Below are 20,190 nucleotides of genomic sequence, written 5' to 3'. Positions count from 1 at the left end.
ACTATCACGTTCGTCAAACAAGTGTGGTACGATACTAGCCTTGTGACACGAAAAGGAATCGAGTTGGAAGTTGCCATCACCGTTAGGGAAATCATCAAACATGAAGGGATGTGAATGGTCTGCAAAAATTTTTACATAGTCCACACCTGTCACTGTGGCTTCGAAGATCCGCAGAAGCCCATGTGAGTGTACCCCGTAGCATAATACTGCACCCATTGGTTTGCGTCCATCGCAAACTGTTTCGAGCAGCCGTTCTCCTTGGTGACGGCATATCTGGACCCGACCATCGACCTGGTGTATCTAGAAACTTGATTTATCCGACCAGGCGACAGGTTTCCAATGACGCACGCTCCTATCTCGATGATCTCATGCCCGCTGCAGTCGTACTTGATGATGCTGTTGAGTCAACAAGGGAACATCTAAGGGTCGTCTGTTGCGGAGTCCAATGTTAAACTACTACCTCCTAATACCGCGGAGAACTTCCTTTTGCCCGGCGTAGCTCAGCAACTCGACGTCGCATGGACTCAACAAGTTGTTGGAATTGCCCTGTAGGAATATTGAGCCATGTTGCCTCAATAGATGCCCACAATTGCGAAAGTGTTACCAGTGTATGATTTTGTGCACGAACTAATACCCCGATTATGTCCCATAAATGTTCTATGGGATTCATATCGGGCGATCTGATTGGCCAAACCCTTCGGTCACGCTGTCCACAGTCTTCCAACCAATAGCGAACATTTTCATCCATAAAACTTCCATCGTCGTTCTGGAACATGAAGCCCATGACTGGCTGCAGATAAAGTAGCCGAATATAACAATTTTTAGTCCATGATCGGTCCAGCTGGACTAGAGAACTCAGTCCGTTCCATGTAAGCACACCCTACACCATTATGGAGCCACTACCAGCTTTCTTAGTGCCCTGTTGACAACTTGGGTCCATCGCTTCTTGGGGTCTGTGCCACAGTCGAACTCACCGTCAACTCTTACCATCTGAAATTGGGACTCATCTGATCAGACCACGGTTTTCAAGTCGTCTAGGGTCCAGCTGATATGGTCACGTTCCCAAGAGAGGCGCTGCACGCGATTTCGCGCTGTTAGCAAAGGCAATCGCGTCGTAAGTCTGCTGCAGTAGTCCATTAACTCCAAATTTCGCCGCACTATCGTAACAGATACGTTCGTCGTACGTCCCACATTGATTTATGCGGTTACTTTCCGCTGATTCTTGTCTGTTAGCACTGACAACTCTACGCAAACGCCGCTGCTGTCGATGGTTAAGTGAAGGCCGTCTGCTATGTATTGTCCGTAGTGACAAATAATGCCTGAAATTTGGGTTTCTCGGCACACTCTTGACACTGTGGGTCTCGGAGTATTGAATTCCTTAATGATTTCTGATAACGAATGTCCCAAGCCTTTAGCTACAACTACGATTCCACGTTCAGAGTCTGTTAATTCCCGTCATCCGGCCGTAATTACGTCGGGAACGGGTTCAAAGGAACAGCGTTGAGTCCAAATGAGAGCTGCACCAATTAATCCCCTCCCCCTATTATATCTCGTGTACGCGATATTACTGTCATCTTTGTATGTGCATATCGCTATCGAATGGCTGTTTTTACCTCAGTACATGTGCATCGAACCGTGTGATGTGGAAATCTCGTGTCTACACGAGCATTGTACTCTGCCGTCAGATCTGCCACGGATCGCCGCCTATCCTGTTTTACAGAAGGGCAGGTCTTGGACATCCACGAGGTCCAGCACCTTGTCGGCTGTTAGTGGTTTCGCCATTTTCGGACACCTTCTAAAGACCCACAAAACAGTAGCGTCCGAACAGCAGACCAGCTTCGCCGTTTCCGAACAGCTCGCCGGACCATGCCCCATACCAGGCTGACTCATGGTTTTCTTTTGCGTGATGAGCCACCCCCACTTTGTGGCTGTGGAGCCTTCCAGTCAGTAGCCCACATTTTGGTGGAATGCCCCCTTCTTTTGGCTCTGCGTGCTAAGTACAGACTCCCCCGCACTTTACCTTTGATTTGGCTGACGATTCCCGGATGGTTCATGGTTTCCTCCGGGAAAGTGGTTTTTATTCTCAGTTTTAAGGTTTTTAATCTCACTCTGGTGTTGGGGCAGGGCGGTGAGCGTTGGGGTATCTCCCACTGTAAGCTGTGCTTGGAGATTCCCGACGCCCCACCCTGGCCGCGATCCTCTTTTCTTCCCCCTTTTACTCTGTTTTTATCACTTTTTAGGATTTCCCATATGCACTTCTATATTCAAACGGTTGCACGCTTTTAAGTCGCAGCTGGTCTTGCCTCTACTGCTTCAGAGGTGGGATATTTCCTGCCTCTAGCATAGCCTCATTTTGTTTTTACCATTGACGACATGACTGCACTTTTACGTTTTTAGCTTTCTCCCTTTTATCGTTCTGAATTCTCTGAGATGTCACACTATCTGAATGGACCACATTTGAAACAAGGGCTGATGACCTTGCTGTTTGGTCCCTTTAACCCCAACCAACCTACCGGACCATGGCAGCCTGCCCTTTTCCGAAGTCGCTTATGTCACTAGATTCCCCCGTTTGTGGCCATTGTCGTCGCTAGAATGATTTCCCATTCGTCTCTGCTTGGTTTATATGCTTTTCTTATCGCATCACGTGTCCGTGTTCACAGCGCCACCAGGCTACATTCCGTCTCGTGATGGGCAGTGGTCACATTGTATTGACTCATCAGAGTATACTAGAATTAAACGATTTCTCTGACAAGTCACTTGAAAGTGATTAATCATTTTCCAACGTTTTATGTCCGCTGGCAGCTTTTTAATACAGTGAAAAATGTTCGCTAGCGTGGGGTATACGGAGGTTTTGCTTTTGTACCCTGCGTTAAACATCGCCCTTTCATTAGGATTTCACAACGCACTCGTGAACAGAAGACACAGGGCTTCAAAGTCAATACAGCTGCACAGCACAACATTGTAGACTTTCACTGTTACAGACTTTAGCTGTTTCCGTGCTCAGTTTCATACACGGCTGGGCTTTCAGGAGGGAGAGCACGAAAACTGTCACACCCTGCCGAAAACTGGAGTAAACAAAAAGTTGATCTGCAGGCAATGCAGGACCTCCTACTGTGCTTCGCTTCAGGTTTCTGACCCTGCCATCACATGCGCATAATTGTATTTATGATTACATATAAGGGACAGTCAAATGCAAGAGAGACAGATGGAAAAAAGTAAGTAAACTGTTTATTATTTCAAAGCAATCACCAGAACTGTTCATACACTTATCGTACTGTGAGAAAAGACGGTCAACGCCTGCATGGAAAAATGTTTGTGCTTGCCTGCTGAAACATGATTGTGCCCAACGCGTGCATCTCTTCGTTCGAAAAAAATCGACGGCCACGAACGTATTTCTTCCTTCAGGGATCCAAAAATGTAGAAATCGTGAGGAAACAGTTCGGAACTGTATGGAGTACGTGTAAGGGCTTCCCAGCGAAACTTCTGGATCGTTCTCGAAACAACCGTGCTAACATGTGCGTCGGCTGTTTATCATAAAAGTATTAACAGCTAAGCCGATTACTTTTGAAATAAAAGGCGGTTTACTTACTTTTATCCATCTGACTCGTTTTTATTTGACTGCGTGTATTGTCGGTCTGAGGGGAGGAAAGAAAGCATGGAAGAAGCGGAGAAATAATGCTTACATTTTAACGTTCCGTTTATGTCATTCGAGGTTGGTGAAACTTGTAGAAGACGAGAAAGGAATTAGTTAGTTAAAGAAACATCCCTGCATTCGTGTAAGAGACTAAGGAAATCGGTCCTCTCGAATTAGACGCTAGTGCCTTAGCCAGAATCTGTGCTTGTCTTTTCACGTGACGACCCCTGAACTTTAGACGATACATGTATAGTTTAGTCACTTATCGAACTTCTCTTCCTGAACCTTCACGACGGATCAAATCTGTTTCCAGGATCGGCACGACCCGTCCTCCACCTTGTACGGATGTCCATACTTGGAGTCCAAGGCACATCTTTATTTTTCTTTACCGGAGTTGGTGGTAATTGTTCCTGCAGCATCGTGAGACTTCTGGAACCCGTATTTGAATGAACAGCTAGAGTCACAGTATAAAAAGTTGCAATGACTTTGTTTTCTACGCAGCCACGACTAAAAAAACTTTACTCAGTGGTAGACATGAGGACATCTAAGAATGAAAAGTACAATTTGTTTTGTAAGGAACCGACGACAGATCCGATCGTAATATCACCTACTTCAGTCAGGTTCATTGGGACTCTTCTTTACAATGTATTTTCCAACGTTTTTCTGCATGTTCTTTTCTACAAAAGTGCATTCGTTTCTTCCGTCCTTGTGCATAAACCATCTGTTAGTGCAGTAGTTAATGAGATGCTGAAATAGGACTCAGCCTTCACGATGTCCCGTGCATCATATCCGCACATTATAGTAACCTACTAACAGTGATTTCCATGTAGTTCCCGCAGCCGAAGGATACAGCTGCATTGTTTGCGGAGGTTCTTCGTCTAGTCTAAGAGAACAAATCTGAATTAATCAAACGAAAGTTTGTGAAGGAAAAAAGAAAAGAACGCGACAGGTACTCAGGAGAAGTACTAGAGCACTATTTAACTGTTCTCTAGTTTTTGTGTGAACGTTTATTCATTTGTTCATGAGTAGATACGGCTACGTTATCCTGCGACGAACACTGCTAACGATACATTATACAGTGTAGAGGTCTTTCATGGACTGTTTCCAGTTCAACGAATGTTTTATGCGATTACTGTTGTGCAGAATGATATTAGTCTTCACAGTAACTAAAATGGTCAGTGGTACTTTTACCTGACAAATAATTGGCAACTAATTTTCTGTTATGTCAATAAAAAACTCTTTGTTCCTAGTAGCTCGGAAAACATGGATGGACATCACACGTAACCTTATTAAGGGCAACCCTCTGACATTTACATAGAGTACGAAGCTGCAGAAATGATATTTACTAAGAATATTGCACTGTTACAACAAGAATTTAACTATCAACAAGCTGACGGAATTTGAAAAAATAACGATCTTCATGGTTCCCGAGTGGAAAGAACACCACCACTCTATTCGACGAGTCGTTCTGAATGCCAATGGAGAGCACAGAACACCCCCTCTCTCCCCCCTCCCTCTTCACCGACTCGTTCGACCCCTTTTCTTTTTTTCGCGTTAGCCTATTGCACATCGCGCAGCTGTTTTATTTTCAATTTTCAACAGTGATTGTGTGTGTGTGTGTGTGTGTGTGTGTGTGTGTGTGTGTGTGTGTGTGAGAGAGAGAGAGAGAGAGAGAGAGAGAGAGAGAGAGAGAGAGAGAGACGAGCTAAATGTCCGGTTTTTCCAAAAAATACATTCGAGAAATGACTAGAGGTCTGTACGGATAAAGCTGATGCTATCCTCACTCGCAACAAATCCACAAGTGGATTACGTGACTCCTAAGGTCCTTGATATAGATTTGCATTTGGAAGTATCAGAATATTGTAAACCATTTTCGCTTGCTCACTGTGACGAAGCTCCAAAGGTAGGCTTGCACTTGCTATAATTTTTTTTCGTCTACTGAAATGAGATTTCGAAATTTATTATTTGCTGATTAAGAAAAAATGAGACAGTTCGTGACTGCGTTTCAATGCAGCATAGTCTGTCATATTATTGATAGGTTTATTAAGCTGCAACAAGACTGAGCACTTGTTAGATGACCATTTTGACTTTAGGAAAGCTAAAGGCACTGGAGAGGATGTTCTGACATGGCGCTGTTAACGGTAAGAAGACGTAGGAGATATCAAGACACGTTCATAGGATTTGTTGACTTAGGAAAACAGTTAGGCAGTGTAAAATGGTGCAAGGCTTTTGAAATTCTCAGAAAAATGGGAGTAAGCTACAGGGAAAGACGGGTAATATACAATATGTACAGATACCAAGAGGGAAAAATAAGAATTCCAGAACAAAAACGAAATTCTCGAATTAGAATGGGTATAAGACAGAAATCTAATCGTTCGTCCGCTACTGTTGAACCGATACAGCAAAAAGCAATGACGAAAATAAGAGAGATTCAGGAGTGGGTTTTTAATTCAGCGTGAAAGGAAATCAATGAAAAGATTCACTGATGACTTTGCTGTATTCGTGAAAGTGAGGAACTATTACAGGACCTTTAATGGAATGAACAGTCTAATGATCGCACACTTTAGATCGATAATAAACCAAAGAAAAGCACTGAGGAATACCAGAAATTACATTAGATCAAGTTAACAACAAAATTGGGGATCACGAAGTCTACTGCTACTTCGGAAGAAAGATAACACATGACGGATGAAAAAAGAACAACATAAAACGCGTACTGACACAGGACAGAGGGCATCCAGGGGTAAAAGATATCTACTATCATCTGGTGAGCAAGATGTGTGAAACAGGCGAAACACCCTCAGACTTTAAGAAGAATATAATAATTCCAATCCCAAAGAAAGCAGGTGTTGACAGATGTGAAAATTACCGAACAATCAGTTTAATAAGCCACAGCTGCAAAATCCTAACACGAATTATTTACATACGAATGGAAAAACTAGTAGAAGCCGACCTCGGGGAAGATCAGTTTGGATTCCGTAGAAATACTAGAACACGTGAGGCAATACTGACCTTACGACTTATCTTAGAAGAAAGATTAAGGAAAGGCAAATCTACGTTTCTAGCATATCTAGACTTAAAGAAAGCTTTTGACAATGTTGACTGGAATACTCTCTTTCAAATTCTGAAGGTGGCAGGGGTAAAATACAGGGAGCGAAAGGCTATTTACAGTTTGTACAGAAACCAGATGGCAGTTACAAGAGTCGAGGGACATGAAAGGGAAGCAGCGGTTGGGAAGGGAGTGAGACAGGGTTGTAGCCTCTCCCCGATGTTATTCAATCTGTATATTTAGCAAGCAGTAAAGGAAACAAAAGAAAAATTCGGAGTAGGTATTAAAAAATGCACGGAGAAGAAATAAAAACGTTGAGGTTCGCCGATGACATTGTAATTCTGTCAGACACAGCAAAGGACTTGGAAGAGCACTTGAATGGAATGGACATTGTCTTGAGAGGAGTATATAAGATGAACATCAACAAAAGCAAAACGAGGATAATGGAATTTAGTCGAATTAAGTCGGGTGATGCTGAGGGAATTAGATTAGGAAATGAGACACTTAAAGTAGTAAAGGAGTTTTTCTATTTGGGGAGCAAAAAACTGATGGTGGTCGAAGTAGAGAGGATATAAAATGTAGATTGGCAATGCCAAGGAAAGCGTTTCTGAAGAAGAGAAATCTGTTAACATCGAGTATAGGATTAAGTGTCTGGAAGTCATTTCTGAAAGTATTTGTATGGAGTGTAGCCATGTATGGCAGTGAAACATGGACGATAAATAGTTTGGACAAGAAGAGAATAGAAGCTTTCGAAATGTGGTGCTACAGAAGAATGCTGAAGATTAGATGGGTAGATCACATAACTAATGAGGAAGTATTGAATAGGATTGGGGAGAAGTTTGTGGCACAACTTGACCAGAAGAAGGGATCGCTTGGTAGGACATGTTCTGAGGCATCAAAGGATCACCAATTTAGTATTGGAGGGCAGCGTGGAGGGTAAAAATCGTAGAGGGAGACCAAGAGATGAATACACTAAGCAGATTCAGAAGGATGTAGGCTGCAGTAGGTACTGGGAGATGAAGAAGCTTGCACAGGATAGAGTAGCATGGAGAGCTGCATCAAACCAGTCTCAGGACTGAAGACCACAACAACAACTAGTACCATATACTGGGCTTCCTCGTAATTTGAGGACGGTGCTTAAGAGAATGTGTGTCTGGAGCACAGCATTGTATGGAATTGTATCGTGGATGGTGGGAACCCGGAAAAGAAGACACTCGAAACATTTACTTTGTGGAGCTATACAAGGACATTGAATATTAAGTGAACCGATAAGGCAATACACGAGTCCTCCGCAGAATCGGTGAGAAGTGTGCCATCTGGAAAACATCGAAATGAAGAAGGGTCAGTATGACAGGATACGTCTTAGGGATTCAAGGAATAATTTCCGTGGTAGTTGAGGAAGCTGTCAGGGTAAAAAGTGCAGGGTAAGATAGAGACTGGAATGTATCCAACAAGCGATTGACGTCGGATGCAAGTGCAATTCTGAGATGAAGGTGTTGGCACAGGAAAGGACTTTCACGGTGCACCACAGCAAAGCAGTAAGAAGACTGAGGACCCAAGAAAAAAGTTAAGACTTCCTCACGCAATTTGTAAGATTTTTCGCAGCACTGAGAAACCAAACGCAGTAGTGTTACAAATTGTCTTCATTCCTTGCTTGCTGTTCATTGTTGGTAATGCAGTTCGTTTATCAAACGTACTTTAATTGATCGTAATGTAAAATTATTGTAAAATTCTATACTGTTTAATGTAATAAATGTTGCAAATGAGCACATGCAAATATAAAGTATGTACAAAAGAATAGTAGATTTACAAACATTATTTATGTACTTGTCCCACAAATAGGCGAAAATCGCAAGATTGAAGTGTCCTTAAATTTTTTACATCAAATTAATTAGTGTTGCAGATACCTGCAAACACACATGGGTATCAACATCACCACAGGCTTTTTCCGCAAAGCAGCTATTACTGCGGAATTTCCCAGTTATTGTATCCGCATACACCCCCTAACCAAATATGATACCTCGAAAAACTTTGATGATTGTAACCTTTCTGAGTGTGCATGCTCACAGTTTGATAAGGATGGAATGATGGTGTGGTATTGACGTTGATGGTGAGGGGGGTGATAGTGATGAAGATTATGGTAGTGATGAGGACGAAGATGTGGTGATGATTCATATGATGGTGATTTGGGGACGACTCTGGTGGTGGTGGTGGTGGTGGTGGTGGTGGTGGTGGTGGTGATTTGAATGATGGTGGTGGTCACTGGCCTTGAGTTTATTATTATTATTATTATTATTATTATGTTGCAGGTGGTGACACTGTCGGTGTACACGTACTTCATGTCGGCGCTGATGGGGCGGCAGTTCGTGGGCACTGAGGAATCGGCGAGCGGGCTCGACATGTACGTCCCTTTCTTCACTGTGCTCCAGGTGAGCGGTCCCTCCCACGAGTGCGGAGACTCTGATGCTCGTGGTTCGTGCGCACGTGCCACAATCGTCGAAAAATCTAACAATCACTCCTATGTCGCAGTCAGAATGGAATTCTAGTGCCTAGATGCATCTTAAATACTCAGATTACTCCAAATAAGAACTGGTTTAACACCATAGCTGTTCCAGTACTGGTTACTTTAAACAGTATAAACTTTCAGTACGTAAATGCTACTATTTCGTCGCTTGCTTAGTGGGGGGCGCCAGATCAGTCGGAGAAAAGTGAAACAGTCCTTGCTGTTCTTACGTTTCTCGCCTACGAAAAAATTGTGTACATGTAAATATATATTGTACAGGATGCATCATAAATGGCGGCGACAACTGACAGGGGTGATAGTATATATCAACGGAAGCAAAAGCGTTCTACTAAACGTGGATCTGCAAATGATCCATTTGCAAAGTAAATGCGCAGCGTGTGTGGTTACGACTTCAGTATGACATACTGTAGCTAGTAGAAATGTCATTAAAATGTAAACTTTTCCATTAAGTTCTTATCTCATTGGGTCCAAATTTCATCCATGGCCTAAGGTTGGGAAAAGTAGTAGATGAACCAGTGGGGCAAAGACACATTTTACTGCTGGTATAAGACGACGTTTTACGCAGCAATAAGACCCAAGAGGAATAGGTGAAGCCTATACCGTGGCCTTCAACGTCACCTGACCTCAGTTCTCTGCGTATTTTTCACTGGGGTCATCTCAGAAATAGAGGCTACAGCAGTCCGGTTGACAAGGTAGTCAACTGTACAGTCTTGTCAAAATTTACGACATGATGCGGAAGTGTGTAAAAAAAATTCATCCAAGCACTATCTTAACAAGAAACAGAACACAGCATCAGCACATTACATGTTTCAATTTACTTAGCCAGCTGTACCTATTAAAGAAGGTATTCCACGTGTCGTCATTGCATTTGGATGCAATATGCACTCACCATTGTAGAGGTGAGTGCACTATAGTATCCAAATGCAATGACGACACGTGGAACACCTTCTTTAATAGGTACAGCTGGCTAAGTAAATTGAATCATGTAATGTGCTGATGCTGTGTTCTGTTTCTTGTTAAGATAGTCCTTGGGTGAAATTTGAGCCCACACGTTTCTAATTTATTTGTACTAACTACGACAGTATTGTATACTGAAGTCAGTGGTGACTGGTCACCATGCTTTCGTTGATAGCTCTCAGATGGATCTATTGCGAACTGATGTTTGCGTAATACTTACGCTTTTATCACGAAATTTAATCGCTGGTTCCTAATTCTTTGACATCAGCTGTATCATGAGTAGGTTGTAGATGTACTATCGTTCGTGACATGTGAAAAATTGTGCCAGATCAGGGCTCGAACTCGGATTTCCGCTTATCGTGAGTGGTCGCCTTAACGACTCCGACGGTCAGCGCACGCTTCCCGGAGTGATTCAAACATCCATACGCGGCACTGTCTACATTCCCTAATGCTCGCACGTTACGTGATTCGTGCAACAGGGAAAGTAGAAGACTTTTATCGTCGTTTTTGGTCGTCGATGCATGTAATATTGTAATACTTAAATAAATAAAAAACTTGTGCTTCTGTTACCGTATACTTTCGCCCATGTCAGTTTTCGGTATTAATTATGATACAAAATTTATGTATAATATCATGCTTGGAGGTACCTGATATATCCATGGAATCAATTCAGTCGAAGTTAGATCCCCATGTAAGACCCACTCTCGCTACATTTTTATGAGCTCTTACTCCATGGTGTAGCTTATCAGTCAACTAGATAGTAGCATCAAAGGTAGCCACAGACATTAACTGGTTTCACTTTCACTAAGTCACCAAATGCACATGGCAAATACTGCGTTCAGTTGAAATGATTTTCCTGATCACATTACGATATTTCATTAATACGTCACGAGACGTAACAGAATTTTGACAATGGAAAATCTATTAAAGTATTTACTGACTTATGCCGACAAAAACACGTTAACCAATCGGGATACACACAGTACCGTTCGTGCAAAATTTGTGTGTACCTGTCGAGAAAGATTATTTCTTTGTTGTAAGTCACAGAAAGATACAGCTTATAATCAGTTCTGTGCGTTCGTTACCTCAAGGTTGAGCACTGTGTCTTAGGATCTCCTTACCGAAAGAATATCATTGTATTTACTGCATTATGTTCACGGAAAAGCCGTAAACTGTGGGCATTCATGGAACATTTTGGAAGAAAGGTGCGTTTTTATGTATACCGTTCATAACTTTTTTAAAATCGCAACAATTTAGTTTGGTAGAGAACAAAGCAAACAGGTTAAATAAACAGCTAGTAATAAAGTATAAGCTCCGAAGGCATAGCCACAGTAGAAACATTCGCACAGTGGCCGCTTATGTTTTCTTTCTTGTTAAGGAAAAATTAAGTTAGTTAAGGTCACACTTTGCATAAAATACGGTGCTGTTTAAGCCAATTCCTCTGCAGTTGTAACGGAAATGGGGGTGAAACTATCTCGACACAATTTAATTGTTGTTATGACCGTTTCAGTTTTATAAAAATGCTAATAGTATTAAAGAAGTAAATGCCGAAAGGCCTTTAAATAAGCTTATAGTTTACTACTTGACTCCAATGAGTAGTGAGGATGGTAAGAAAATCTAAAGAAGCCTATTAGAAATGAGAAGAAAGATGAAAGATTGCACAGTGTTATAAATTTAGTCATTCGACAGAAAATCGAGGGGAGGTACAAGAGGAAATCAAACAGATTGATTTGAGGAAAACCAAACCTCATGGGAATTTTATTTCTGTGCAGCATTGTTTTGCTTTACCCTTAGGTTATCAAAGACAAATATTTGACGGAATAGACCCACATTTGAACACTGACCTTCGCTTGCAGTTCTGCTTCTACATCGGATGGCTGAAGGTCGCGGAGGTGCTCATCAATCCGTTCGGCGAGGACGACGACGACATCGAGCTGAACTGGTTGATCGACAGGCACATCAAGGTGAGTCGGCCCCACGTTTAGTGCATACTTTGTCTTCGACATAGCTCTGAAGGCTCCACGGGTTGGCTGACGCTCGCGATTCCTTTCCACTGGCTTGGTATTACTTTCATTCCGTGTTGTTTTTTGGAATGGAGATCATCTTGACAGACTGATATGTAGCGTAGCCCGAGTTCTGGGTGAGGTTGAACGGCGACAGTTCAGTTGTGGGATGGAGAGGCCAACGAAGGTGGTGTAATGACAGTTGCTATAATAAGTGTTATAACTCATACTGTATAAAACTAGATTTTGCTGAGTAGTTTATGTTCATCATTTTGACGACGTAAGGATCGAAACGTTAGGTTGGTGCCTAAGTTATTAGTGTTTTCACTTTGCATGTTGGCATTCCGGTTGATATGGGTTTATTTATCGATTCTCATTTTTTATTTTTAGTTCACTGTTGCTATTTGAGTTTCCGTATTGCCATTTCGTCATTTGGAGATACTCAATGGCGCTGTGGACGCTAGAAAATGGAGTGCCAATTGGAGAAATCGAAACATTTCCGACATATTCTTCTGTTTGAGCGCAACGTAGGGTTGACAGCAGCAGAGGCAGGCATAAACAATTGAGCAGTGTATGCGGATAATACTATTGGATAGAGTGCGGCAAGAAAATGGGTTTCCCGTTTGCAGGAGCATCGTTTCGATATTAGTGATTGTCCACTTTCAAGAAGACCTTCGGAGTTTGATGAAGATTGTTTAAAAGCATTAATCCAAACCAAAATGATCCACATCAATGTACTCGAGAACTGACAAATGTGACTACTTAACCTAAATTATCCTAAGGACACACACACACACACACACACACACACACACACACACACACACACGCCCGAGGGAGGACTCGAACCTCCGCCGGGACCAGCCGCACAGTCCATGACTGCAGCGCCTGTAGACCGCTCGGCTAATCCCGCGCGGCTGGGGAAGGTTAAAAAATCGGATGTAAGGGTACTGCATATTCTAAGTCAAAATCACAAAAATCAGCGGATGGCCATATGTGCATCACTGCTTGCTTATCAATTGTCTCGTGACCAACAACGACCATTCCTACCATGTATCGTTACTGGTGACAGAGATTTGGTGCCTCAATGCTAACATAAGGAAAAGAAAGGAATGGTTAAGTGCAAGCAAATCAGCAACTCGCCATACAAAACCTGTGCACATCCATATAAGATAATGTTATGCAACTGGAGGAACAGTGACGTTTTGGTGCCTAAAAATTGCTTCCCCGACGTGTAGCCATCACTGCTGACATTTATTGTCAGTAACTCAGACGTCTTGCAGAAGCAATCCAGGAACAACTGCCAGGAAGACACTGTGAAGTGATGCACGCCCGCATTCTGCTCGACTGACAAAAGAACACAATACCGGAGTTGGGTTTGGAAGTCAGTCCGCGCCCACCTTATTCACCTGATATTGCGGCCGCTGATCCCAGTATTTTCCGCTCTCTATCGAACGACCTTCAAGGAACTTCCTTTCCGGACAAAAATGCGCTCCGAACGTGGCTCGATGAGTTCTTTGCCTCAAAACCGATTTCTACGATCACGGAATCGGAAAATTACGCTAGCGCTCGCAGACTGTTGTAAATAGCGAAGGGGAATATGTTATTGATGACAAAAGTATTTGTTACGTGTACCTGTTGCGTTTATTAAACGCTATGAAGTTATGCGCCAATCCGATAACTATATGGTATCGGTAGGTTCAGTATGCCCGAGGCTGCCTTGATGGACAGATCTGTGACTCTCACTGCCCGTATCTTTTGTGCAAAAACACGCTACTGGTTGATATTACTCGCCTTAAACAGTTACAGGAGTCACAGGAGATAGTTCTACAGCAACCGTAACAGCTTCTACTGCAAAAAGAAATTAAGTGGCATTTTTTGCTTGCATACCCTACGGGCTCATGACTCGACAAATTGAAGTGGCATTTTCGGCTTGCCTATGCTACAGGCTTATGACTCGACAAATTGAAAACCTCTTTTGTCGTTCACTTCTCCGTATACCAATTGTAACTCTTTACAGTTAAAGACTTTGTCGAATGCTTGTAGTATAAAGTTCCGTGTTCGTTATGATGTGTATGTTTCACATGACAAAATAATCTTAAAAAGGCTTTCAGTTTCAATATCTCCGTGAACTGCATTAGTCATCGTCAACAATATTTTGTTTCCTAGCAAAGCAAGGTCCTGCAGAGACACTAGGAATTTCACTCGGCACACACATATATATATATATATAGGCACACAGGTGGCTGACCAGGAACTGTATGTACGGTTGTTAGTATGTACGACACATGAAATATGCTACCAGCTTCTTAAACATGTGCTATTTTTGAGCCATTATAGCATCGTTAGGAGTTTGAATATAGAGTTTCAATTATGTACGAAATGTACTGTAACACCTAGTTTTGCTAAAAACTACTGCAAAGCCACATAAAATTATACTCCTAGAAATGTATAAGGCTGAAAATCTATAAGCATTTAATAATGCCATACTGAAGACTGGTAAGCAATGAAGGCAAATTAAAACATTAAAATGGATTAAAGATTTGTAAAAATTTAAAATTATATTCTGAAGAGAAGACCTACCCAGTAACTGCCTTTCCACGCGACGCCCTCAAGAACTAATGGAAAGCTGAGGTCTTGAGTCAGTGAGTCGCACATACACTCCTGGAAATGGAAAAAAGAACACATTGACACCGGTGTGTCAGATCCACCATACTTACTCCGAACACTGCGAGAGGGCTGTACAAGCAATGATCACACGCACGGCACAGCGGACACCAGGAACCGCGGTGTTGGCCGTCGAATGGCGCTAGCTGCGCAGCATTTGTGCACCGCCGCCGTCAGTGTCAGCCAGTTTGCCGTGGCATACGGAACTCCATCGCAGTCTTTAACACTGGTAGCATGCCGCGACAGCGTGGACGTGAACCGTATGTGCAGTTGACGGACTTTGAGCGAGGGCGTATAGTGAACATGCGGGAGGCCGGGAGGACGTACCGCCGAATTGCTCAACACGTGGGGCGTGAGGTCTCCACAGTTCAAAAATGGCTCTGAGCACTATGGGACTCAACTGCTGTGGTCATTAGTCCCCTAGAACTTAGAACTACTTAAACCTAACTAACCTAAGGACATCACACACATCCATGCCCGAGGCAGGATTCGAACCTGCGACCGTAGCAGTCGCACGGTTCCTGACTGCGCGCCTAGAACCGCGAGACCACCGCGGCCGGCGTCTCCACAGTACATCGATGTTGTCGCCAGTGGTCGGCGGAAGGTGCACGTGCCTGTCGACCTGGGACCGGACCGCAGCGACGCACGGATGCACGCCAAGACCGTAGGATCCTACGCAGTGCCGTAGGGGACCGCACCGCCACTTCCCAGCAAATTAGGGACACTGTTGCTCCTGGGGTATCGGCGAGGACCATTCGCAACCGTCTCCATGAAGCTGGGCTACGGTCCCGCACACCGTTAGGCCGTCTTCCGCTCACGCCCCAACATCGTGCAGCCCGCCTCCAGTGGTGTCGCGACAGGCGTGAATGGAGGGACGAATGGAGACGTGTCGTATTCAGCGATGAGAGTCGCTTCTGCCTTGGTGCCAATGATGGTCGTATGCGTGTTTGGCGCCGTGCAGGTGAGCGCCACAATCAGGACTGCATACGACCGAGGCACACAGGGCCAACACCCGGCATCATGGTGTGGGGAGCAACCTCCTACACTGGCCGTACACCTCTGGTGATCGTCGAGGGGACACTGAATAGTGCACGGTACATCCAAACCGTCATCGAACCCATCGTTCTACCACTCCTAGACCGACAAGGGAACTTGCTGTTCCAACAGAACAATGCACGTCCGCATGTATCCCGTGCCACCCAACGTGCTCTAGAAGGTGTAAGTCAACTACCCTGGCCAGCAAGATCTCCGGATCTGTCCCCCATTGAGCATGTTTGGGACTGGATGAAGCGTCGTCTCAGGCGGTCTGCACGTCCAGCACGAACGCTGGTCCAACTGAGGCGCCAGGTGGAAATGGCATGGCAAGCCGTTCCACAGGACTACATCCAGCATCTCTACGGTCGTCTCCATGGGAGAATAGCAGCCTGCATTGCTGCGAAAGGTGGATATACACTGTACTAATGCCGACATTGTGCATGCTCTGTTGCCTGTGTCTATGTGCCTGTGGTTCTGTCAGTGCGATCATGTGATGTATCTGACCCCAGGAATGTGTCAATAAAGTTTCCCCTTCCTGGGACAATGCATTCACGGTGTTCTTATTTCAATTTCCAGGAGTGTAGATAGCTCAAGTGATAAATTGCTGATGACAAGAGGCATGATCGCTAACCGGCACACAGTTTTGATTCACACATTAAATCATCCCACAGTATACACTGCTAAAGAGGAACTACATTTCATCTTGTTCAGATAAATTATTCCACATACGTGTATTATATCTTCTCAAAATCTTTTCTTACGTAACTTTAAACATAAATTACATCTCCCATTGAAAAGTGCAGTAGTACTGCTTTTCCTTTTTTTAAATCCTTTAGTAGTTGTTTAGTTACACCAGAGGAAAAGTAAATAAGTATGCTGAATTGTGTGTATCGATGATTTGAGATCTTCGTTTGCAGGTTCATTTAGCGAGAGTATTAGTGTGTTGTGAAATTCACGAGAAATGGTGCAAGCTTCAGCAAACTGTTTCCTTCTTTAGTCGCTATGAAATACATTCGCTTCCGAACCATTGTATAATTTCTGATCTACCTGCGTTACGTACGTAATGTGCAACTTCTCATCAAAAAGTAACCTTTTTTTAATTATTACGTTACACCATACAGCCAGCTTATTCTTATACAAAGCACACAGGTATTATATCGTTACTGTTAGGACATTTGTTAAAACAAACACACACACACACACACACACACACACACACACACACACACAAACAGACGCGCGTTCTAAGACAGAACACTTATAGTTACAGACAGGGCAATAGAGCCTAATCATTCCAAAATCAAGTGTTACGGAACACTTTTGTATCGTTCCTTGACTGTAATATTCTGGTATTAGATGCGGTCAACTGCGGCAACAGTGAACCTCTATATCGCTTAGAAAAATCTGTGATCATGTGCGTAACAACGCCGTCAAGCAAGTTGGCACCGGATGACCTATTTTCACAAGTTTTTGTAAAACAGTTGTAGTACTTTTTTGTAGTCTGGGGCCCACAGAGAAAAAGTGATCAGCGTCCTCGATTTCCACAGAAGACCAGAGAAGTGTGTCTACAATATGGAGCTGTGAGTGTGTTTACGCAAATATCAATGGTTAAATGAGAGCAGTGTTAATGTGGCATTAGACAATCGAAAGAATAGTTGTGCTTCTGTCTTGTCTTACAGTGCGTAGACTAACGGCCATTTAACTGCAGGTCTTCTTCTCACAAAACTTGGTGGCTGGCGTAGAGCTTCCTGCGCTGTATATTGGGCCTGGAGGCTGATGATAGCAGGGAATGAGCGGTCGCAGTGGTCTGTGTTGGGCGTGGGCACCGTCGCAAATCTGTGTCAAGGTCACGGGCCGCTGCGTGCGACCTTCACCTCGAGGGGTCCCACTAGCAGCTCCAGCCTCTGAATCGCCACAGCGCTTCCTCGCCTAACTGAACAACCGGAGAGTATACCCGATGTTCAGTGGCGAGGGAATGGTGGCCAAAGACGTCACTGAGACCCGGACTCCTCAGCGTATGCAACAGACGCGTAGAAAACAGTAGGTACCGGCGCGCAGGTTGATGACGTGTTCCTTGACATGTTCGATGATGTTTCACGCTGTTGCATAGTTAAAAGAAACGAGCATATGGAATTTCAGACGAGCCGTGTAATTGGATTTGCAATTTCCAAAGTAACTAGAACACACAATGTAATTTCGATGAGAGACCGAGCGAAGTGGCGCAGATTTTGGCACACTGGACTCGCATTCGGGAGGACGACGGTTCAATCCCGCGACCGGCCATCCTGATTTAGGTTTTCCATGATTTCCCTAAATCGCTCCAGGCAAATGCCGGGATGGTTCCTTTGAAAGGGCACGGCCGACATACTTCCCCATCCTTCCATAATCCGATGAGACCGCTGACTTCGCTGTCTGGTCTCGTCCCCCAAATAACCCAACCCTCTAATGATGAGAAATCTTGAGCCGTTAACTCTAGCAGTACAAAAATATGTTCCATAACGCACATTACCGTGGGAAAGGGGGAGGGGGGGGGGCGGATACCTCATGACCATCTTAAAAAAATTGAAAAATAAAACAAACTTCGGTATTTGTTGTCGACTTACATCAACAACATTATTTTTAAAGACGTACTGATGTATAAGCAGGGTCCAGAACCGAAAATATTGTTCAGCACAAACTTAGAAATATCGAAACTTGAGTATAGGTTATTACCAACGGAAAGGGGGCTGTGGGTACTTTACGTCCACTGTAAAAAATATTAAAAATCCAACTTTCGTTAAGTATTGTTGCTTTTTATTCACAAAGTACTATTTACAGAGAAGGAGATGCGTAAGTAGCTTCCTGAACCTGAAAATACTGAATATGACATTCACAAGGAAAGTGACCTTTACTCCTAATACTTAAAATTTTTGGGTTACATTTTTTTTTAAAATGTTCAAATGTGTTTGAAATCTTATGGGACTCAACTGCTAAGGTCATCAGTTCCTAAGCTTACACACTACTTAACCTAAATTATCCTAAGGACAAACAAACACACACACACACACACACACACACACACACACACACACACACACATACACATGCCCGAGGGAGGACTCGAACCTTCGCCGAGACCAGCCCGCGTTAAATTTAAATGAAACGTTTAAAACATTATGAAATCTGAAAGAAGAATTCATTAAAAACAATAAATACTTTTGAAATATTTAAATTTTAAAGTAACTGAGTAGGTTACAGAGTTTTCCGGAAGTGGGTATAAAGTACCTCCCCCTTGGTATTGCGAGGGTTAAAGTAACTCCCGTGTACTCTGTCTATTATAGTACCATTACTTTTTGCAGTTTATATAAATGAACTTAGTGGATAACGTCGGAAGTTCCATTATGGTTTTTGTGGAAGATGATGCTGTTTAGAGAGAATTCGCAACGCTAGAAAGTTATATAGCGAAATGCTGCAAAACCTACAGAGGATCGACGCGTGGTGCCCCATTGGCAGTTAACCCTCGACATAAATAAACGTAACGCCCTGCGTATAAGAATGTAGATAGAATTATTGTCAGATAACATGACTGCACTTCAGCCAATTCACCTAGGAATGTGTGTCCAGAGTGATTTGAAGGGGAACGGCCACATAAAACTAACTGCAGGAAAGGAAGACGCCAGACTCAGATTCACTGGATGTATTATAAAAAAAAGTGTACTTCACCCACAGAGAAGATAGCTTACAAAACCGTCGTTGGAGCAATACCTGAATGTTTTTCGTCAGTCTGGGATTTGTACCATATGGACTGATAGAAGTGGTAGATACTAGTCGTATAACAACAACGCGTCACGTTAAGAGTTCATGTACTAAGCGTGATAGCGCCACGGAGAAGCCAGCCAATCCCAGTGGCAGACGTTACTACAGAGCCGTTCTGCATCGTGGAGTGGCTTACTGTCACAATTCCGAAAGCGTGCATTCTCAGAAGAGTCAACTAATACACTGTTAGCCATTAAAATTGCTACACCACGAAGTTCACGTGCTACAGACGCGAAATTTAACCGACAGGAAGAAGATGCTGTGATATGCAAATGATTAGCTTTTCAGAGCATTCACACAAGGTTGGAGCCGGTGGCGACATCTACAACATGCTGACATGAGGAAAGTTTCCAACCGATTTCTCATACACAAACAGCAGTTTACCGGCGTTTCCTGGTCAAACGTTGTTGTGATGCCTCGTGTAAGGAGGAGAAATGCGTTACCATCACGTTTCCGACTTTGATAAAGGTCGGATTGTAGCCTATCGCTAGTGCGGGGTTTATCATATCGCGACACTGCTGCTCGC

General features: G+C 43.5%; 1 protein-coding gene across 1 annotated transcript in view; it reads left to right on the top strand.

Annotated features, from left to right (window-relative positions):
• The window catches only part of LOC126365942 (bestrophin-4), a 524,562-nt gene that overhangs the window by 446,111 nt on the left and 58,261 nt on the right, over positions 1 to 20,190 (top strand). The window contains exons 6-7 of the mRNA XM_050008717.1: positions 8,993 to 9,112; positions 12,021 to 12,128. Coding sequence (XP_049864674.1) covers positions 8,993 to 9,112; positions 12,021 to 12,128 — 228 coding nt within the window. The remainder of the gene's footprint in view (positions 1 to 8,992; positions 9,113 to 12,020; positions 12,129 to 20,190) is intronic.

Source organism: Schistocerca gregaria, chromosome 4 (genome assembly GCF_023897955.1).
Source record: "Schistocerca gregaria isolate iqSchGreg1 chromosome 4, iqSchGreg1.2, whole genome shotgun sequence".
In the NCBI taxonomy this organism is placed as follows: Eukaryota; Metazoa; Arthropoda; class Insecta; order Orthoptera; family Acrididae; genus Schistocerca; species Schistocerca gregaria.
The sequence above is the reverse complement of the archived record's forward strand: the minus strand, read 5'-3'. Positions and strand labels throughout refer to the sequence as shown.